Consider the following 19892-nt stretch of genomic DNA (forward strand, 5'->3'; position numbering starts at 1 on the left):
CCTATGATCTTGTACCAAGACAGACGTCATGTCTGTCGATTAAATCAACTAACTAGCCAACTAACTAGGGGGTTTCAGTTAAACCGCTCGTGCATCGATTTCGCCATCGATTCCTACATGGATTCTTACACCGAATCCTGCATCGATTTTACATGGCTGGATGGCTATTTAAGATCGGGTGGAATTATAGAATATAAATCTAGCACAGTTCACACGGGTCTCTAGTGGGGTGTCAAGTATGTAGGACCCCTGTAGTCGTGGCATTCTTCACCGGATAAGTTCTGCAGACTGCAGAATGACTGCAGTACATCCTGGAAGGTACTTGTGTGGATGACTCCCCCGGCTCCACAAGAAACGCCCCCCGCCAGGTTCACAGCCCCTGGGCCACCCTATGCCAGTCCTTCGTATCTTCGCGGCTCTCGCAAGTATTATGCGGGATTGTGTTACTGTCCACGCATCTCTCATCTGAAGGCCGGAGTCGCCGACGACAAATGACCACGGGCGCATCTTCTTTTTTTTAGCTGGGAGCTGGGCGTTGCTCAATTGCCCGATGCAACGGTTGCTCGGAAAATCCGTGTCGCCTAGCGGCGTTTCACCCCCTCTTTCCAAGGCTCCGTGGCCGAGAATTCAGGCCAAAGGTGTAAGCATGCTGGGGAAACGGGTGTCGGAAGTCGAAGGACTTGGTAGCTTTGAGGTTTCTCCGAACAAGACAGAATGGGTCAGCCTCGGGATTAGAAGATCGATTTCCAAGTCAAAAGCCAAACGCCAAAAGCTTGTGGTGAAAGGGGCTCGGCGGGGAGCGAGGAAAGATCCGTAGATGGTGGGTCTGGGCTTTAATCATCCACGTCCTTCTCTCCCCCCCGGCTTGCACCTCCCGTTATTTTTACCCTTGTCTGCTGCTGCTCCCAACCCACTGGATCGATCGACTTGTCAAACTGTCGCCCCAGGGGCTGAAGCGTGGGGGCCAATATCGACTTCCACGTCTTCTACTCTGTACGCGGCTCTCGCCAGAGAGGCCTCGACTTCTACCTTGCAAACCCACTCGTAGAACATGACTGGAGAATCGCACTGATCTACTAGTATCATGGGCGGCATCCCATACCAATCTCAGGGGTGCGCCGCCTGCAAAAAGCGCAAGAAGAAGGTATTGTATCCCCCCCTGCAACACTCGACAGCCTCCAGATCTACCAAACCTTGGACCGTGTCGCTGACGCCAATTAGTGCGATCTCCAAAAGCCCGAATGTGAGCGGTGTCTGAAGAGGGGCACGCCATGTCCCGGCTACAACAAGGACCGCAACTTCGTCCATCACACGGTGGTCACTCGGGTCGAGCAACGCGGAATGACAAAAAGACCCATTCCTCAGCTTGTCAACCAGATGAACCCGATCGCGCTGCCGCCCATGCTCAATATGAGCGCGGAGGTCCGCACGCAGCTGTTCCAGGCTTTCCTCGGGACCGTCTTTCCCCCTAATGCGCACAAGTATGCCAAAGCCGATAGCTGGTATATCTTGCTCGCCGGCTTCCCCAGCATGGCCGGGGAGTCCGAGCTCTTGGATCGCGCCATCTTTGCCTTTGCTTCGGTCTTCCTCGGCAAGAAGAAGCAGAACCTTCAACTTACGCATCACGGTGTCCAACTCTACACTAATGCCATCAATGTCATGTCGCGTCGAGTACATCGAAATTGCTTGCCGACGTCTGATCTCCTCTACTCCGCCATTGTCTTTGCCACATATGAGGTATCTCAAGTCTCCTCGTCATCGTACCTGCTCTTGTGAACCTCAGTGTCTGACCCCTGTTTGATAGTCTTTTCTCGATACCACCGGGCTAGGAAATGCTTTTGCTCATGTGCAAGGTACCAATGCCCTGCTGAAGAAGTTCAAATTTGATCCCAGCAACCGCGTTATAAGCGCAATTTATAACCAGCAAAAATGGGCCACCGTAGGTCTCCTTCAGTTGACCCCGAGTTAGCCGGGCGACTGCTAATGAGCGCACAGTCATTTTTTGTGAGCGATGCACGAAGACCCCAGGCCGATTTCAAATGGCTTAGCGAGTCCAAAGGAACCACTCCCATCGACGATGTTTTCCGTCTGATTGCCCAAGCAGCATTCTGTCTGGAAGGACTTGACAGAATCCGTGCGGCCGAGCCTCAAGATTACCAAGATCGTCAAGATGCCTGTGATGCATTGATAAATCGCTGTTATGACCTGGAGGCCAAGTTCCTGACCGATTGGTTCACCAACCAGGCCCCGTTGGTGGGCGGAAAACCCACAGCCGTGGACAGAGGGAAGTTCGCCTGCGAGTTCCAAACGCTTCATTGGGACCCCAGCTTTGCTCCCTATGACTTTGACAGTCTGGATGCTGCCAAAATCTACATTCTCCTCTGGTCGGCCATGATCGTGATCAACCGGGTGGCCTACGAAACACAAACCATGCTTATTCCTGATCCTGACCCTACACCCCTCCTATTTTATGTCAATGAAGTTTGTCGATCAATTGCCTACTGCCTGACGCCAGAACTACGGCATTGGACCGGCCGTGTCCTCCTTTTCGCCATGTCACAGACTTCTAGGGCTTATATTGTCTGTGGACTCGATCAAGGCTTTTTCTGGTGCCAGCACATATATACAATTCTTTTGAGAGTTGGTTTCAGCCTGGCACCCTCCATGAGTGAAACCGAGCGTCAATACTGGGAAGCATCCCAGGCCGGGAGAGCTTGGACCCCCCTGTCTGTGGATGAATACAAGATCGGGGAAAGCTGGACATTGCCTCGCCGTTGATCAGCGTTGGCAGCCTTCCCTGGCGATATGAGAAGTTATACAAATATCTTGTAGTGAAATGCATCCGTCTTGGACTTCTGCTTCGTTTTCTCCACTGAAGGGCTTTGTTTTCTTGTATATATTGCTTCAGCGGGACGCAGACAACGCATTGGATTCTATGCAACGCCCTCTGATGTAAGCCATCGCACTCGAGCGGGATGGATGGCGGGGAGAACAGTTTCCCGCCCAAATAAAACACTGAAGCTGGCCTGGCCCAATAGTTCTCGACATATCAAATGCTTGCGCAAACAGACGGTCAATCCTTCTCTTTTTGATTCATGGTCTCGTCACAGTTGGTTGCGTTCAGGTCATCGCGTGAGTGCGAGTCCACTCCTTCGCGGTCTGGATGGCTGCAGGCTCGTCATCCTTCCAGCGCTGTGCAACGTCGTTCGCGAGCGGGTCATCCGGGTTCGGAGCACCGAGCAAGGCCTGGATCGAGAGGAGAATGGTGCGAATTTGGAGAGCCGGGGACCAGTTGTCTAACACAGTGTTAGGGAGTGGAAAGGGGGACAACAATTTCCATGTCAGGGTCTCTCTCACTCTTCAGGACATCCAGACAGATACGGCCGAGACGGTCGATGTTGGGATGGTAGATCTTGGTCAGGAAACGAATCTTGGGCGGAGTCATCGGATAGTCGTCTGGCAAGAAAAGTTCGAGACGGAAAATTCCACCTGAAAAAGACCACGTTGGTTGTTTGAGACTAAACAAATGTCATCGAGTTTTTGCATACCCTCGTAAGGAGACTGAGCGGGCCCGTGGATCGAAACATCGAAATACCGCAGGTTATCTTCGTGGGGAACTGCGTTGATACCGGGGACCCTAGGTGACCAAGCAGACACTTCATCAGCGAGGAATCTCCTGCAGCATACAACGGAGCGATCACTCACGGCTCCGCCATGAGGCGCTCCGTCTCCTTGATAATGCGCTTTGGCAAGGCCATTTCGAGGGCTTATCGCGGAAGTAAGTAGCCGGCGGGGCTCGACAATAGAATAGTCGGACGTTGGAAGGGTGGGATAAATGATGCACTCCGCGAGAGGGACAGCACCTGGGCCAGTTCCTGCGTCGACCAAGGAGGCGAGATCTGAGAGTAAACTTCGAGAAAGCGCAACTCGTCAACAGAATCCGCAACCGACGCAACCCGCGGAGGGGCACGCTGTCTTAATCAGCAAGACACGGCGGGGCTCTGCGGTCCCCCGTACTGCACGTGATCAACACCGCCACAGTATCCGCCACAGTCGATGCTCTCGGTCTCCGCGTTATCGCAGCTCGCTGGCACGCGAGAATGTACTGTTGGGCACTGACCCAAGATCAGTCGATTCTCACCATGGCCACCACGGCCACTCATGAGTCCCGGCACTACCCATAGGCCTCTGAGCGTGCGATTCCAGCAGAGGCTTCTATTGACCTATCGAGGGTCGTCGCGGACAAGATGTCGAGCTCGATGGAGCCCCGGCCGCTCACGTCGGCTTTTGAAAGCCCGACGTTTGATGAGGACAGCTCATTCCATGTCGAGCAGCCCGTTGGCTCCATGTCCATCTCCCCGTGCGGTCGAGATGTCGTACTAGCGTCTAAAGAGGGTCTCCATGTCATCGATTTGGACTCGCCGTATTCCCCACCCCGGTATCTCCCTCACCATACGCCATGGGAAGTCGCCGACGTGCAGTGGTCACCGTTCGCGTCCCGCGACTACTGGGTGGTCAGCACCTCCAATCAGAAAGCGCTTGTCTGGAACTTGGCCATGAAGACATGGCAAAACTCTATCGAGTATGTGCTGCATGCGCACTCGCGAGCCATTACCGATATCAACTTCTCCGCCTTTCACCCGGATATCCTCGCGACCTGCGCCGTGGATAGTTTTGTGCATTGCTGGGACCTGCGCACCCCGTCGCGGCCCGTGATCTCCTTCTCGGACTGGTTCACTGGAGCGACCCAGGTCAAGTGGAATCGACAAGATCCCCATGTCATTGCAAGCTCTCATGACCGCTTCCTGCGAATATGGGACGACCGTATGGGCGCTTATCCGATTCGGTCGATTGAGGCTCACAATACCAAGATCTACGGCATGGACTGGAACCGTGTCCGCCGAGGCGCGGTGGTCACTTGTTCCCTAGATAAAACGATCAAGTTCTGGGACTATACGTCCGAAACGGATGTACCGGAAAAGCAGGTCCGGACCTCATTTCCTGTGTGGCGTGCTAGAAACACTCCTTTCGGATGGGGTGTGCTGGCCATGCCGCAAAGAGGTAACAGCGATCTCCATCTATACAGCCGAAGAGCTAGCGAAGGAAGCACACCTGATGATGACCTGCCCTTGGTCCACAGCTTCCCTGGGCACAAGGGGCAAGTGAAGGAATTTCTGTGGAGACCGCGTGGCGGCGTGGTGGATGGAATTGACCATCGAGAATTCCAGCTTGTTACGTGGGGAAGCGATCGAGAATTGCGTCTTCATCGAGTGGACCCAGAGATCTTCGAGCGGGTTGGATACGAGAAAGGCAAGTCTTTCATCTCGACTCGCAATGTTACTCGCCTGGGCGCCGTGTATCGAAGCTTCAGAGACGTAAACTCAGACCTGGATATGGAGGATCTCGAGTCTGCGTCCTCAGTACATCATCACAACGCAACCACCCATTACCCGGGAGGACCGGGAATGAATGCCATATCGGTTTCTCATGCCCGTACGTGGGCGCGCACGAATCATGGTGAATCCCGGATGGGCATGCAGCCGCGATCGACCATGAGAGCCGACACCAACCCCATTGCCTGGATGCGAGGTGTGAAGATTTCAGGCTGGGACATCGAGACATTGGGAGATGAGATTAGCCACGTGGGCGAGAAATTCACAAAGGTTGTCTTTGACTCCGTCGATGTCCGGCAGAGGAAGATTTCGATTTCTCTGAACGGACCCTGGGGCGTAGATGGAAAATCCCTGTTCTTGAAGGTGGACATCAAATTCCCTGTCAGCTACCCCAAGACGGCCATTCCAACATTTGCATTTCAAAAGACAGCTGCTGTTACCAACGAGTTGGCTTCAAGAATGACCGCTGAGTTGCGAACCATCGCTGAAACATACATGTCCCGAAAACGAGGGTGTCTAGAAGGTGCCGTTCGCTATCTTTTGGGAGAGAGCACTCTCGAAGAAAGCGTCGCATGGATTCTGGGTGAAACTGGCGACAATGTCAAGTCTCCGGTCAACGGTGAATTGGAATCCGAGTCTAGTGATGAAGATGAGGTTGGCATGACACAGAGCCAGGAGATGGGAATGAGTTCTGAGCTGCTTCGTCCAGTGAATGCCAACGTCATGGTGCCCGTGGCCAAAGTATGCGGTGCGCTGTGGGCAAATGACGGACGCTTGGTCTGCTTTTTCCCACCCAAGAGAGACAAGTCAACAGCTCTATTCGACAATCTCGGCTTTAAAGAGATGAGTCGCCTCTCCAGAACGGACAAGGTTTTTGAAGGATTCGGCCGCCTGCAGACAAGCTCCCCGGGTCCACGCATGACTGGTACCGTTGCAAGCACGGATGATGGCGCTTCGGATTACTCCGATGATTCATATTCCGAAACCTCCAGCTCGTCAGGATCCTCTGATATTATGTCGGGGCTACCAGTTCGATTTCAACCCCCTCAAACCTGGCGTAGTGCTGGCAGTATCGGAATCTATCGGCCACGGTCTACGGACAATTCTCAGAGATCAATTGGCGGCGCTGCAGCAGCAAAGCAAGTCGAGTTGCCGCAAAATTTCATTTCTATTCATGACTTGAGCGACATGTTGCCGGTCAAACGGGAACTTGCCAGCAAGTACCGCATCTGTGGCAAAGGAACCGATGTCTGCGCCCATAATGCCGCAGTTGCTCTTGATGCTGGATGCTACGAACTAGCTCAGATTTGGGGCCTGATTAAGCTCATTTTGCATGTTCGAAGGAAGCCCGCTTCGCTTGAATCTAGGTTGGGGCTGAAGCGCGCCTTGAAGAGAGATGAGGAATTGCACTCTAGTCAAATCCTACATAAACACGGGCTCTACAAGGATCTGGTTGGTAGTGTTATTCGATGGGGCGACCATCCAATGGGTAGCCATTGGCTTGTGCCCGCTCTCTTCGAACACTTCGAGCGCATTGGTGATGTACAGATGGTCGCCATGCTTTCCTGTGTGTTATTCGAAGCCAACCACGACGGACGGCCAGAGAAGCAACAAGGCGCTCTTCCCGAGGAACAGGCCTTTTCTTTGGATTTCTCGTCTGTTGCGTCGACTGTACAAAACAAATCTCCGACTGCGACACCAGCTTCATCCATCCTCAGGGAGCCTGAGGCCATACCTCCTCACGCATCAGCACGTTTATCGAGCGAGGTTTGGCGCGATGACTCCACACCACCATACTCTACTGGCACTACGCCTCCATTTATATCCCGCCCGCGCGGTATCGCCGCGGACCGGAAACCTCTTAGCCACAATGTCTCCATGGCAGTCTCACCGGATCAGCAATCTCAACCTCGAAGCGGTTCCGGATTTGGATCGGTGCTGGCATCCTCATTATCTCGTTCATTTACTTTTGGGCCGTCTTCGGCATCCCCGCCTGCTAATAACATGGCAAAGAAGAAAGCAAGTCCTGGGGAAAATTCTAGCGCTGCGGCAGCGCCAGTGGTATGTCACTATATTGTCCATGGTTTTTTGTTTAACGCTCTTGGATTTCTGGTCTAACTTGCAATTCGATAGATTGCAACGCAATCAGACAATGAAAGCGACCGTCCTGTCCAACCAGTGAAACCTGCAACGCGGTTCAAAATCACTTTCAAGAACCAGAGTGCATTCGACGGCGATGAGTCTGGATCCGATCCCCTTCTTGACCGAAGTAAGGAATGGCTATACCGATCATATCGCTCCTCGTACGCTGAGCTGCTTTTAATGTGGGACCTACCCGTGCAGCAAAGCGAGGTCCTTAAGATCGGCGCGATGGCAGATAGTCCAGATGGATTGCGCACCAGCCAATACTGGAGCAGCCACAGCTCTAGAATGACCGCTTTGCCCGAACCTAGATCGAGCGATGTGGCTTCGGGTTTGGAGGGACTTGACGTCCAACGTCACTGTGCTAATTGTGGCCATGCCATGCATATGTCCATATTCACCCCGGCATCCATGGAAGCCGACGCTGGGTCCAATTCTCATCGTCTCAAGCCTTCATTCCGGCGATGCTCTAACTGCAAGCCCCGGCAACCACTGCCTACTCGACTCCCCTGTGTTATTTGCGGGGAAGTGGTAGACGGAATGTTGGTGCCCTGTCTCAGCTGCGGCCATGTGAGCTGCTTCGAGTGTCACCGACGCTGGTTCCTCCGGCCTGGCGATCAATTCGACAGTCCATTCGATGCGCCCGAAGGCTCCGGAACTCTGCCATCATGCCCCACCGGCTGCGGCTGCAATTGCTCCCAGCACGTAGCAGCAGATATGTCCATACCTCGGTGGGAGCCGACATCCCCCCACACCAAAGAAAGTCTCGGAACTACCCACGGGAGCGCCTCTCATGAGAAGCGCCACCGGCGCCACCAATCGGAACACCGGGGCCCCAACTCGAATGGAAGGAACACGCCTACGAAGGTTGGCGTGGGCCAAAACGAAGGTGACCTGGACTTGTGGCAGATTTCTTCTCCTTTTGCCTCCCTCGCACGAGGCATGGGCGGTGGACTCAGTCAGGGTCTTCGCACGAAAGAAGAGCGGAAGAAGAACCGCCCTGGGGCCGCAGCTGCGCCCAGGGGCCACTGATGATTCCACAGATTACACTGTGGACTGGCGTTATACGGGGCTGTGCGTCTGTTGATACCACGTCGGTTTTTCTCCCGCCGCAGTGCATCTTGTATACATATATGTCTTTTCTAGATACCATCCCGCATGTACGAGTACTTCATCCACTATCCGGACTATTTCAATCTTCAATCCCAGCATTGAAACTAACCCTAGATCCTCCCGCGGGATCTGCCTAGATCGGTAATTTCTCGCCGACATACGCTCTGATGAATTCTACGCAATTACACAAGTCGTCTCTAGGGATTCTGAGGTGGTAGGTAAACCAAGAACAAGTGCTGCATCGCCTTTTTCTCACAGCTTATCTCGGTACATGTGTAGGGAGACGTATCTGTCAATATCTTTGAAATATGTATCAACAAAGCGGGCACCGAACAAGGTGAGAACGTCGACGCATTGATCATGAAAATTCCTTAAGAATCCTGTAAGGTGCTTACGTCGATCCTCCACTGGTCTCGGGAGTTGAAATCTGACACTCGGATCAGGCACAGTGAAAGTGTATATAGTCCACCGTTGAAACGAGCACTGGCCTCCAGAGAGTCTGTGTAACGACTGTGCACCAATCATAACCCAGAGGTTGACGACAAGCATAACGTACAAACGGATCCGAATCTACAACGGGTGTAGTTTATCACTACTCCTACACAAGAGAGCAGGAATTTTCATGTCATGGCTTCATTAGGAGCACTTCTTCTCTAAGTTAGACAAGAGCAAATGAGCGAAGCGAGGGGCGATCTAATATCTAAAACGTGCGACTCGCAGCGGGAGGCGGACCAGAACGTCACTTTTGCAAGGGCGCACTCGGCTGGCCACCCGGTCCTGCGCGTCAAATCACCCAGAAAATCATTGCGCCGGTCTAACCCATTTCTAATCGAGCCGAGTCCCGTCCTGCACGCGCGCTGTTTACAGCTGCTTGTAGACGTGGTCGGCGCTGGTGACCTCGAGGACGTTCTTCTCGCGCTCCTTGGCGGCGTAGGTGACCTTGCCGTGGTCGAGGACGATGGCGTAGCGGTAGGTGCGGCCCTCCTGGTCAGCCCAGCCGATGCTCTTGGAGAACTTGGCCTCGGGGTCGGAGAGGAACAGCTGCAGGCAGGATTAGTGAGGGGTCTGGTGGGGGGAGGGGAGGGGCAACGCAGAAGAGGAGGGCAACATACAATGTCGTCGCCGGTGACGCCGTTGGCCTTGCCCCAGGCGCTCATGACGTAGGCATCGTTGTAGGCCAGAACGGCAACAACGTCGACACCCTTGGCGCGCAGCTCGGGGAGCTTCTGGATGTATTCGGGGACGTGGTTGGCGGAACAGACGGGGGTGAAGGCACCTGCAGGGTGGAGTGGCGGTCAGTAATGCGAGGACCTTGAGGGAAACGGACGGAAGGCCGTAGAAACAAAACAATCCAAAACAAAAAATAAGAGAGGCGGTCACGAACCGGGCAGAGCGAAGAGAATGACCTTCTTGTCGGCCCACTCCTTGGAGGCGTGGTAGTTGATGGGGATACCGCAGGAGGTGATTCCACTCTGGTCCTCAGACCAGGGGATGTAGCTGTTGGGAAGTGATGGGTTAGCCCGGCTGAGACGTGGATTTGGGAAGGGAGATAAGGTATGGAGGGGCAGAGCCCGAGAAGACCCCGAGAGGAAGAGATGAAGGGAGCGGGATCGCCAATCCAACTTACGAGAAGACCACGTCCTGGGGGAAGCTGTCACCGGCCTTGATCGACATGATGCGGTTGAATTGGAGTGAAGTGGTGGAAGAAGGAGAAGTTGTGAGTTCGGGTTGGAGATAGGAAGCAACCAGGGGCGGGCGGTCTACTCATATTTAAGAATTCGCGCTTACACATATCGGCCCGTCGGGATCGCGCATATGACGAATGGTGTGGGACACAACGGAATACATAATAGGCCTTATCCATGAGGTGATCCCCGATCGAAAGATACCGAAATTCGCTTATCAAGAAGACCGAGCGAGAACTCCCCGCCGCCGCCTTGGCGCCTGCATTGGAGGGGCATTGCTGCCTGGGGCAGTAATTCCGTTATATAATCACGCCAGGCCCGCCGAATCAGGTGATTGCTGATCAATGTGGCTGCCCGTTTAGGAAATGATTACCGACCGGACCGTGCGAGTCCGGCTTCTAGAAGCAGTCGGAGTACGGGCCGAGATTTGGGAATCTACTAATCTTCCGTTTGAAACTAAGTAGACTCTGCCTTTCGAGTTTGTCGATCTATACACAAAATCATAATCATTCAACAAACAGCTCGTTATATGCCAAGTATACCCAATCTTCCATCCGGCTCATTCAGCGTGACTCGTCTCCGGTGTGCTTTTATCCTGCCATTGAAAGGGATCAACCGGATTTTATAGATATTCATTCTTCCCATGATAAGACCTTGTCTCATTGGACGCTTTGGTAGGAGCCCCACCATGCTGGCCAGTTTCTTAGTCGGTTGGGCTAGGTCCGTAACAATCATGGGATGAAACGGCATTGAACCCCATTATTCAGAGTCAATGATAGTGTCAGCTGCTCCCTCCAATCCTCACTGTCCAGATTTTCAATGCCAGAGAATGCATGGAGCAGTCGGGCCAGGGTATATGACGCCTCGGTAAGAGCAAACTTCTGACCAGGACAGATTCTAGGCCCACCATTAAAGGGGAGATACTCCCAACCGGGGCGGATAGTCTCCCAGCGCTCCGGACGGAAATCGTCGGCATCGTCACCGAACAGCTCCTTGCGTCGGTGCATGACAAAGGTACTGTATGTGACAACGTTGTGCTTAGCCCCGAAAAGAGGTGATTTACCGTCTGGGCCTCCGCCCACGGGGAGGACGGTGTCCTTGTTGGCCATGCGGCTGTTAGTGGCGATGGGCGGGAACAGACGTAGGGCTGCGGAATATCTTCAGCTGTTGGATTCAGGAATCTGATCCGATGTACTCACTCTCCTGTATGACATATCGGACCATGGGGATCAAGGTGCGTTGCGCACTGGATATGCGAGGAAATGGGAGGAAGACTTGCCCCTGGCTCTTGACGCGTTTGAGCAGGCAGGCTTGCCGCGTAATCTCGATCATAACTCGGGCAATCCAATTGGGATGGCCTTGACGATCAACTCATCCGGTAAGGGGATGCGCTCAACGGCGGTGGATTTGTTGGTAGGAGCACCGGAGAACCTAGTGGTCGTCACTGATGCCCCGGTGCAGCGGGTTCTGCTGGAAGGAAAGAAAGCGGTTGGTGTTGAGACGAACCAACATTATACCATTGTATCTGCCAACTGCAAATGACTATGCAGCAACGCCAACGGTCTGGGCATGACAACACTGACATATACAGACCGTGCATCTCACGATATCATCCTGTCTGCTGGGTCCCTCGACACTCCTAAGATCCTCTTTCACTCAGGCATCGGCCCTTCCACCCTATCCCAATTCTCGATTCCTGTCCACCACGATCTCCCTTCCATTGGTCAAGGGCTAAAAGACCACTTCTCTGCTCCGCTAATCATCACCCGCAATCCATCAACTAACACCCGAAACGAATTTTTCCAAGACAAGGCTGCCATGGCCGCTGCCTTTAAGCAATGGGAGCTTGACGGCACAGGGCCATGGGCCAAGTACGGTTGTCAGATTGGCAGTGGATGGTTCAAATCCGAGCGCATCACATCGACACCGGAGTTCGATGATCTACCGGAGGCCACAAAGGCCTTTATGAATCGCGAGACTATCCCGCACTACGAGATCGTCACAAACCGTCCTATTCACTGGTCTATTCCGGACCGATTCCAGGTCTATAGCTATATCTGCCTAGCTGTGCTTCTTATGAATGAACAGTCTTCTGGTGAAGTCCGGCTGCAATCGTCCAACCCGGATGATCCCCTGCTCTTCGATCCAAAGTGTCTGGAGCACCCGTTTGATCGCCGGGCCTGTGTCGAGATGTATAAACATCTACTTGATGTGACAGATCACCCCTCCTTTGCGAAGGATACCATCTCTACAATGCTGGGCCCGAAGTCTCGCTCCGATGAGGATATCCTCCAATTCTGGAGGCAAAATCTCTCGTCCAGCTGGCATATGACGGGGACCGTGAAGATGGGTAAGGCTGGACAGAGCAATGCTGCGGTGGATAGTCATTTCCGCGTGTTGGGAATGGAGAGTCTGCGCGTAGCCGACATGAGTGTTGTTCCAGTGCTTACGAACAATCATACCCAGGCCACAGCCTACGTAACGGGGTTGACGTGCGCAGAAGTGTTGATTGAGGAGTATCAGCTGGATGTGTGAGAGAACATGAAATTGTGGGCAACGAGAACTGGAGGAAATTGTGATGGCAGAGAAAAGCCAAAAGCCAAAAGAAATTGAAAATGAAAACTGCTACTATCTCATCCTAGTGGTCTATCCGATGATTACTCCTAGTATTCAGCTGTTGTTGGCTATTGCATCTGGCATCCGGCACTAGACGTCGCTTCTAACCATTCTAGAAGAGAATAGACCTGGGCTTAAGAGATATATATCAAAAAGGATCTTGATACTACTACTACAGTATAGTATAACTAGCCTCGGCTCAGTCAAACCATAAACTTCTCTATAATTAAGATTATCGGCTTGAATAAGTCGACTTCAAGGTCGTGTTTGGATAGTATCTTTGAGGCGGTCCAATGCTACGAACCACCTTTAACGTTGATGATGCTTAGATTCCTCGATGTGACCGGACGAGGATGATCCAAAACAATCCCACAACAGTCCCAAGCAGTATGGGGGGCACCAGTGCCTTGTGCATTTCAGGAAAAAAGAAACCCAAGTCCATCTTTGTGTTGGATTCACTGATTCACTCGTATTGACGGGAAGGCCGGCTGTCTCGCCGCTGGCTGGATGCCCCACGCCCGGCCACCCTCCCGGCCACACAGCTGGAATACCCAAACCATCTCTTATCAGCGTCCTTGATCAGAGTATCAGTAGCTTCCACTGGATACAACCTAGGTATCTACCTCCGACAGTCCCGAGTCCTGGTTTCCTGTTCGTGATAACCTGGTCGGAGGGCGACCCGACACGATGCTCTCAAGAGTGCCAGACCTGGTAGATACCGCGGGGGATATCAGTTGAGGCGGGGTAGAATAATAGACGATAAATAGACTGAATGCTGGTCTATCTCAGCGTCATAAATAGCCGAGTTCACAATATCCGAACCATGACTCTGTGGTTGGTTGGGAAGGGTGAAATGCTCGCCGCGCGCTGGAGTCTCCGTCCAACTCCTCCACGATGTCTCCCAAAGCCACTCAACGAGAAGCGATCTACCTCGACAATTTCCGCGACGGCAAGAAACAGCACTTCTAATCCTTCTCTCCCGCCTCTTTCTGCGCTTCCGACTAGGGTCCTTCTCAGATCCCTTTTGGTTGCAACTGTCTCCTCAAAGCCGCTCTTGCTCCGTTCCACCCTCTGGTTCATGACCATGCTCTCCAAGCAGCAGACCGGGCTCTTGTTAAATGTGGACCGCAATCCGATTTTTCATCGTATTCTGAAGAAGACCTTCTATGAGCAATTCTGTGCTGGCGAGAATGGCTCCGAGACAAAGGCCACAATCAGACAGTTGAAGAATATGGGATTCCGGGGCGTGATCATGACATACGCGAAGGAGACCGTGTTTGACCATCGCACCAACAGTCAACAAGGACTGGGAATTGCCGCGCTGGAGAGCGAAAAGAACAGCCAACCGCTGGATTCGCGAGTGGTTCACTGTGCGAACATCGAGGCCTGGCGACATGGGACATTAGAGACCGTGGATCACTTGGAGGACGGAGATTATCTGGCTGTCAAGTATGACCCTTCAAGTCTATTATCCATCTATTATTCAACGATGAATGTTAATCTGATATTTCAAACAGGCTGACCGGGGCTGGTCCCACCGTCACCAAAGCCTTCGCAGCTGGCGAATTGCCTCCACAACAGATGCTCGACGCGCTGGACGAGATTAGCAACAAGTGTAAAGAGCGCAGCGTGCGAATGCTCGTTGATGCAGAATCCCAGCATTTTCAACGGGGAATTCTTCGCGTGACTCTGGACCTTATGCGCAAGTACAACCGGGATGGATATGCCTGTGTTTACAACACCTACCAAGCCTACTTGAAGAGCGCTTCTGATACACTAGCCAGCCATATGGCAATTGCTCAACAAGAAGGGTTCACGTTGGGTCTCAAGCTTGTTCGGGGTGCATACATGACCTCGGACGAACGATCCTTGATCCACGACACGAAGGCAGATACTGATCACGCTTACAACACAATTGCCCACGGGGCCTTGAAACAGACCATTGAGCCATTCGGTGTTGACTTGCCCTTCCCATCTGTGAATCTGTTCCTGGCAAGCCACAACAGAGAAAGCGTGATGGCCGCCCACCAACTCCACCAGCAGCGCGTCGCTGCCGGCCTGCCTACCGTCCCAGTTGGCTTTGCCCAGCTCCACGGTATGTCGGACGAGGTGAGCTTCTCGCTCTTGCAACTAAAAGGCAAAGATGGTACCCCCGAGGTGTACAAATGCTCCACCTGGGGTGGCATGGGAGAGTGCCTAGCATATCTGTTGCGACGGGCGATTGAAAACCGTGACGCAGTATTGCGCACGAGCGATGAGTACAACGCACTCAAAGCGGAGCTTAGACGGAGATTGAGGGCATTTGTTGCGCTTTCTGTTTAGGCGAGGGTACGGGGCGTGCTTGTTAACGAGTGTGATCATTTCATGGGACCAATGTTGAACACTATTCTACTGGGACTCGTAGCAGAAGCTTGAGATACGCCGGAATACTCTTTTAGGAATAAATATCCCAGTACTCACGATCCACTTGATACTTGCAATGGATTGGGTGCCGGTGACGATAAGCTTTGACCGAGGCGATCTTCGGGAGCGCTGCCGAGTGGATTCCCACTGATAGGCGTCAATCTCCCTTGGCGGATGAGAATCTGTCGGTGCTGAATTAGACTGACATGGAATCCTGGGATCAACAGGCAAGCTTTTGATCTTATGTTCAAGGCCACTGGGAGGTGATCAAGATGCTATAGCTAATCCGAGTCTATAGTACAGCCTAGTGATTGCTGGGGTAGGTGAATCCCGTCTGCGGGAAGAACTCCTCCTTGATCAATCGAGGGCTGGTGAACCGACGGAGAACGTCCGAGCTACCGGCCTTGTCGTTGGTACCACTGGCACGGGCACCGCCGAAGGATTGCTGGCCGATCAGAGCAGCAGTAGTCTTGCAGTCTGAGATGTGGACGGATTAGTGGGTTTCCCAGATTCTATGAAGGCCTGACCTACTGATATAGAAGTTGCCGGCCGAGTAGCGGAGGGCATCTTCGGCCTCACGGATGGCCCTACGATCCTGAGCAAAGACGGCGCCAGTCAGAGCGAATCCACCACCCGCTTCATCTACCTTCTTCAAAGTCGAGGACCACTCAGCATCCGGGTAGATATACACCGCAAGGACGGGGCCGAAGATCTCCTCGTTGAAGAGCTTATGGTCGGGCGAGTCAACTTGGTAGACCGTTGGGTGGACGTAAAAGCCAACAGAGTCGTCGTAAGTGCCACCTGCGATGAGTCTGAGAGAAGGGTCCTTGTTGCTAGCGTCAATGATCGATTTGATCTTTTCGAATGACTTGCGGTGGATCACAGGCCCCATGAACGCCTCAAGGTTCTTATCGGGGTTTCCGATCGTGATTTCCTTCACCCCAGCTTTCAGAGTAGTAAGGAACTCCTCAGTCCGGGACTCTGGGAGGTACAATCGTGAAGTAGCCGAGCACTTCTGGCCCTGGTACTCAAACGACCCACGGATAGTGTGATTGACCGCACTGGGGATGTCGGCGGTAGGATGGACAAGGTGGAAATTCTTGCCACTGGTCTCCGCGACCACGCGAGGAAATTCACGGTAAGACTTGCTTGCAATACCTTGGCCGATCTTGCCATACAAGGAGCGGAAGACATCGGAGGAGCCAATGAAGTTCAGACCGGCGAAGTCCCGGTGCGACAGAGCGACGTCGGTGATGGTCTCCGGGTCACCCGTGACAAACTGGATCACGTTCGGGGGCAGACCCGCCTCCAAAAGAATCTTGTAGACAAGACTGCTTGCATAGACATTGGATGGTGAGGGCTTCCACAGCACCACGTTGCCCATCAGGGCCGGGCCAGAGATCAGGTTACCGCCGAGGGCTGTGAAGTTGAACGGAGAGATTGAATAGACGAATCCCTCCAGGGGTCGATAATCCAGACGACTAGGCACAGTGTCAGTCAATCATCCACGCTCTTTCCAAGGTAAATTACTTACCTCCACATTCCGTCGCTACCGCGGGTAGGCTGGCGCTCCAGGATCTCGGCCGCATAATTGCAGTTGAGACGGAAGAAATCTGCCAGCTCAGCAGCAGCATCGATCTCCCCCTGCCATATATTCTTGCCCTGGCCCAGCATCGTCGCAGCGATCAAATCATAGCGGTACTTCCCCGTGACCAGCTCAGCGGCCTTGAGGAAAATCGAGGCTCGGTCGACAAAAGGGGTTTCTTCCCATTCCTTCTTTGCCTTCAGCGCGGACTCAATTGCGGCCTGGGCTTGCTCTTTGGTCGCGAGAGGGTAATTCGTGAAGACAGTGTTATGTTCTGCTGGGAGCGGCTGGTCCCAGGACTCTGCGCTCTCTTGAGCCTGGCCATTGTAGAAGATGTGGCTGCGGACGGGAAGCTGGGCGCGAAGCTTGGTGAGCGCTTCCTCTAGCTTGAAGCGCTCCTCCGACCCACGCTTGTAATGGGGCTATTATGGATTGTGTCAGTCTCCATCGGTTTCTTCTTTGCTTTCCCACCTGTCAATACCCACATTCGGTTCATTTCGGGGATCGGGGAGCCGAAAAGGCGCCGTGGCCTTGGTCCGAATTTGAATTGACGATTTTGGAGTGTAAAAACGTAGATGAGGTACAAAAGAACGCGTCAAGCGTAAGTTCAGGAGGCCGGTGGAAGACATGGCGGCGAATGTGGTTGTGGAAGCTGTCTGTTCTGGCGCGTTTTAAATGAAGAGCCCATCTTTCTCCTAGCCAGCTGAGCCGGAGTCTCGGAAGCATGGCCGATGAGCGCACACAGCACGGCCATGGTCTCGTCTAGAGCTATGACGCCGATGCAGACGGGCAGTGAAGATGGCAGCTCCGGTGGGTTGTCGACATCGGGACGCGCTCCCGGCGCTGCCCATTCTCCACTTCTTCAACGATAACACATTCGCAGTGGAACAGCATCGCCGACGGCCCGCTCATTCGGCTATGGCCACTGCCACTGCGATGCAACACAGATCGGAACCCCATGGTTCACTGCTCCAACTCGCGGGCGATGTGGGAGCTGCGACAACCTCTGCCACCCTGGTTGCTCCCGCAATATGCAAAGGGATTCCCAGGCTCATAGGCCAGAATCGCGTCAAAGTATGTCCGTCCTGAACCATTGTGTTGTTCAAAAGGGCACCTTTGCCAACGAGGGAGGGTATAACGTCATTAAGATCGGTGGTGCGATGGCATACTGAAGAAGCTGTCCTTTTTGCACATCTTTATGGCCCAGTATTAGTTCGATGATGCTATTGCAGATATGTTACAGCGGGTTGGATATTTGAAACATTCGGACGAAAAAGGCACATTCTTTATGATGCTCCACTATTCACAATATTAACTAATGATCGCCTTCCCCAGACGACGAGTCCGGGCAAAAATCGCTGCTTCGGCGGCCCCGTTTATATTCTCTTTCCCTCTCAACTGAATCCTCCTCTTCCGAACTTGGCTGTTCCGGGGGAGTTTGAGGTCGACGACGCTTTCTAGCACCCGGGCGTAGTCGATTGGTGGAGCCTTGCAGAAGTGTCTGCCCTCGCTGTTCCTCTTCGGCGCGCGAAAGAAAGTCACAAAGCTGACTCGATGTGATGGAGATTTCTTGATCGAGACCAGTGTGTCCCCGTGAGAATTCCTCAGTTGCGAAGTCCCTTAATGACAGCCGGAGCGCTGTTCCCTCTGCTGGAAGACCAGAATCCGTCCGGAATGGCTTTGACTGTCAGTACCTAAGTTTCAGAAAGATTGCGGCTTGTGAGGTACGCACCAGCGCTTCGACTGTAGCGGTCGCCTGAAGCTCCTCCACCCCATCCACGGTCGTATATTCTGGTCGCCATACTGTAATAGTCGCTTTCCTAGACCTTTTATAATCGATATCGAGAGCAACCACCGCGTTCACGCTCCTATCAGTGTTCAGGATGTACTCATCCGCTAAGTGCGAAACACCGACTTTTTTGTGAATAGCACACCTCTATAATCACACTAGGGAAGTGTGCTAGTCAGTGCTTGAATGATGCATCCAGCTCCCGCTTAGAATAAGTCTGTTCTCCCTCTCTTGTCTCGGTTAGTATTATGATTCGGGAAGTGGCAAGGTACTGGACCTCCTTCACAAAATCGATATAGGCCCTTTCTCTCTACTTAAGTTGCTTCAGTTGTCGTGAAATCTCCTCGACTACCTTTGCACAGAAGACATCGTGGAGAGCGCTTGGCATTCGGATAGTCAGATAGGAACGACAAGGGTCGTAGTCGTACCTAGAACACAGCTCAGCAAATATGCCTTCAGGATAGCGAGGCTTGACAGTACTCACCTCACTTTGTCTTCAACGTAACCCCTGAGAGAGCTTTCACTGTCTAGTACACGCAGAGCCTCTGTATAATCGTTTAAAGCAAGCCGGCACTGCCACCAAAACTGTGGCCTCTGGCCGGCACGATGGAGCTTAAAATTGTTCAGCACGCGTTGAGCACTTCTGGATAGCGGTCTCTCTTTCGTAGGCGGAGGCGTCGGCGAGTGCTCGTGGAAACTCCCTGGTGGAGTAATTTCAGTTGCCATGAGGGGTGTGCCTAACCATTTGGCCAGTTCTTTGGGGAAGGGTTGTTTATGGGGTAAGGTCGGGATTCGGGCGTCACATGGTGACAAAGCTAAGGTATCGTGTTGCAGCCACTGCGAAATGAGGTATGCCAGGAGATAAAAGACAAGATTGCCTCATCTCGAGCGCAATAGTGGGAGCTGAAGGGACACAGGGGCTGAGTGCGCGAAAGCAGGGCAGAGTGCACTCGTGGTTCGCGGAAGCTAACGAGTCGCGCCAGGGACAACCAGGCGTGACGGAGCTCGGTGGGCTGGATCAATAGCAATACTGCCTCATAAACAGAGCACAGACGAAGACGAGGATAAGGAGAAGTGGGCGGGCGAAGAAGAGCGCAAAGTTGAAAGGGGGGATGGGGTCGTCTTTATAGAAGTTACGAACAGCGACGACGCTAAACCCGAAATGA

The 19892-nt window shown here is 53.1% G+C and overlaps 9 protein-coding genes across 9 annotated transcripts; 4 read left to right on the forward strand and 5 right to left on the reverse strand.

The window, feature by feature from the left end:
• Positions 1-1084: 1084 nt before the first annotated feature.
• Positions 1085-2778, forward strand: N7459_001728 (uncharacterized protein; the record flags this gene model as incomplete). Its single annotated transcript, XM_056940913.1, has 4 exons — positions 1085-1144; positions 1222-1737; positions 1805-1939; positions 1996-2778. The coding sequence occupies 4 exons, from the start codon at positions 1085-1087 to the stop codon at positions 2776-2778; spliced, it is 1494 nt and encodes a 497-aa protein (XP_056805193.1).
• Positions 2779-3120: 342 nt separating this feature from the next.
• Positions 3121-3758, reverse strand: N7459_001729 (E2 ubiquitin-conjugating protein UBC13; the record flags this gene model as incomplete). The annotated part of the gene is made up of 4 exons (XM_056940914.1): positions 3121-3296; positions 3358-3489; positions 3549-3637; positions 3706-3758. The coding sequence occupies 4 exons, from the start codon at positions 3756-3758 to the stop codon at positions 3121-3123; spliced, it is 450 nt and encodes a 149-aa protein (XP_056805194.1).
• A 489-nt stretch (positions 3759-4247) lies between these two features.
• N7459_001730 (Mtc5p) lies at positions 4248-8567 on the forward strand (the record flags this gene model as incomplete). Its single annotated transcript, XM_056940915.1, has 2 exons — positions 4248-7454; positions 7527-8567. 2 exons carry the CDS (start codon positions 4248-4250, stop codon positions 8565-8567), a joined length of 4248 nt encoding a protein of 1415 aa, XP_056805195.1.
• A 942-nt stretch (positions 8568-9509) lies between these two features.
• On the reverse strand, positions 9510-10322 carry N7459_001731 (peroxiredoxin family protein; the record flags this gene model as incomplete). Its single annotated transcript, XM_056940916.1, has 4 exons — positions 9510-9689; positions 9761-9924; positions 10033-10145; positions 10276-10322. The coding sequence occupies 4 exons, from the start codon at positions 10320-10322 to the stop codon at positions 9510-9512; spliced, it is 504 nt and encodes a 167-aa protein (XP_056805196.1).
• Positions 10323-11064: 742 nt separating this feature from the next.
• On the reverse strand, positions 11065-11665 carry N7459_001732 (cytochrome P450 alkane hydroxylase; the record flags this gene model as incomplete). The annotated part of the gene is made up of 2 exons (XM_056940917.1): positions 11065-11480; positions 11533-11665. 2 exons carry the CDS (start codon positions 11663-11665, stop codon positions 11065-11067), a joined length of 549 nt encoding a protein of 182 aa, XP_056805197.1.
• Positions 11666-11686: 21 nt separating this feature from the next.
• Positions 11687-12868, forward strand: N7459_001733 (uncharacterized protein; the record flags this gene model as incomplete). The annotated part of the gene is made up of 2 exons (XM_056940918.1): positions 11687-11825; positions 11925-12868. 2 exons carry the CDS (start codon positions 11687-11689, stop codon positions 12866-12868), a joined length of 1083 nt encoding a protein of 360 aa, XP_056805198.1.
• Positions 12869-14033: 1165 nt separating this feature from the next.
• On the forward strand, positions 14034-15271 carry N7459_001734 (proline dehydrogenase family protein; the record flags this gene model as incomplete). Its single annotated transcript, XM_056940919.1, has 2 exons — positions 14034-14398; positions 14467-15271. 2 exons carry the CDS (start codon positions 14034-14036, stop codon positions 15269-15271), a joined length of 1170 nt encoding a protein of 389 aa, XP_056805199.1.
• A 385-nt stretch (positions 15272-15656) lies between these two features.
• N7459_001735 (uncharacterized protein) lies at positions 15657-17566 on the reverse strand (the record flags this gene model as incomplete). Its single annotated transcript, XM_056940920.1, has 4 exons — positions 15657-15829; positions 15884-16833; positions 16887-17359; positions 17423-17566. The coding sequence occupies 4 exons, from the start codon at positions 17564-17566 to the stop codon at positions 15657-15659; spliced, it is 1740 nt and encodes a 579-aa protein (XP_056805200.1).
• Positions 17567-19036: 1470 nt separating this feature from the next.
• Positions 19037-19452, reverse strand: N7459_001736 (uncharacterized protein; the record flags this gene model as incomplete). Its single annotated transcript, XM_056940921.1, has 2 exons — positions 19037-19154; positions 19211-19452. 2 exons carry the CDS (start codon positions 19450-19452, stop codon positions 19037-19039), a joined length of 360 nt encoding a protein of 119 aa, XP_056805201.1.
• Positions 19453-19892: the final 440 nt, after the last annotated feature.

Source organism: Penicillium hispanicum (genome assembly GCF_028827665.1).
Source record: "Penicillium hispanicum strain IBT 35686 chromosome Unknown utg000001l_segment0_segment0, whole genome shotgun sequence".
NCBI classification, from domain to species: domain Eukaryota; kingdom Fungi; phylum Ascomycota; class Eurotiomycetes; order Eurotiales; family Aspergillaceae; genus Penicillium; species Penicillium hispanicum.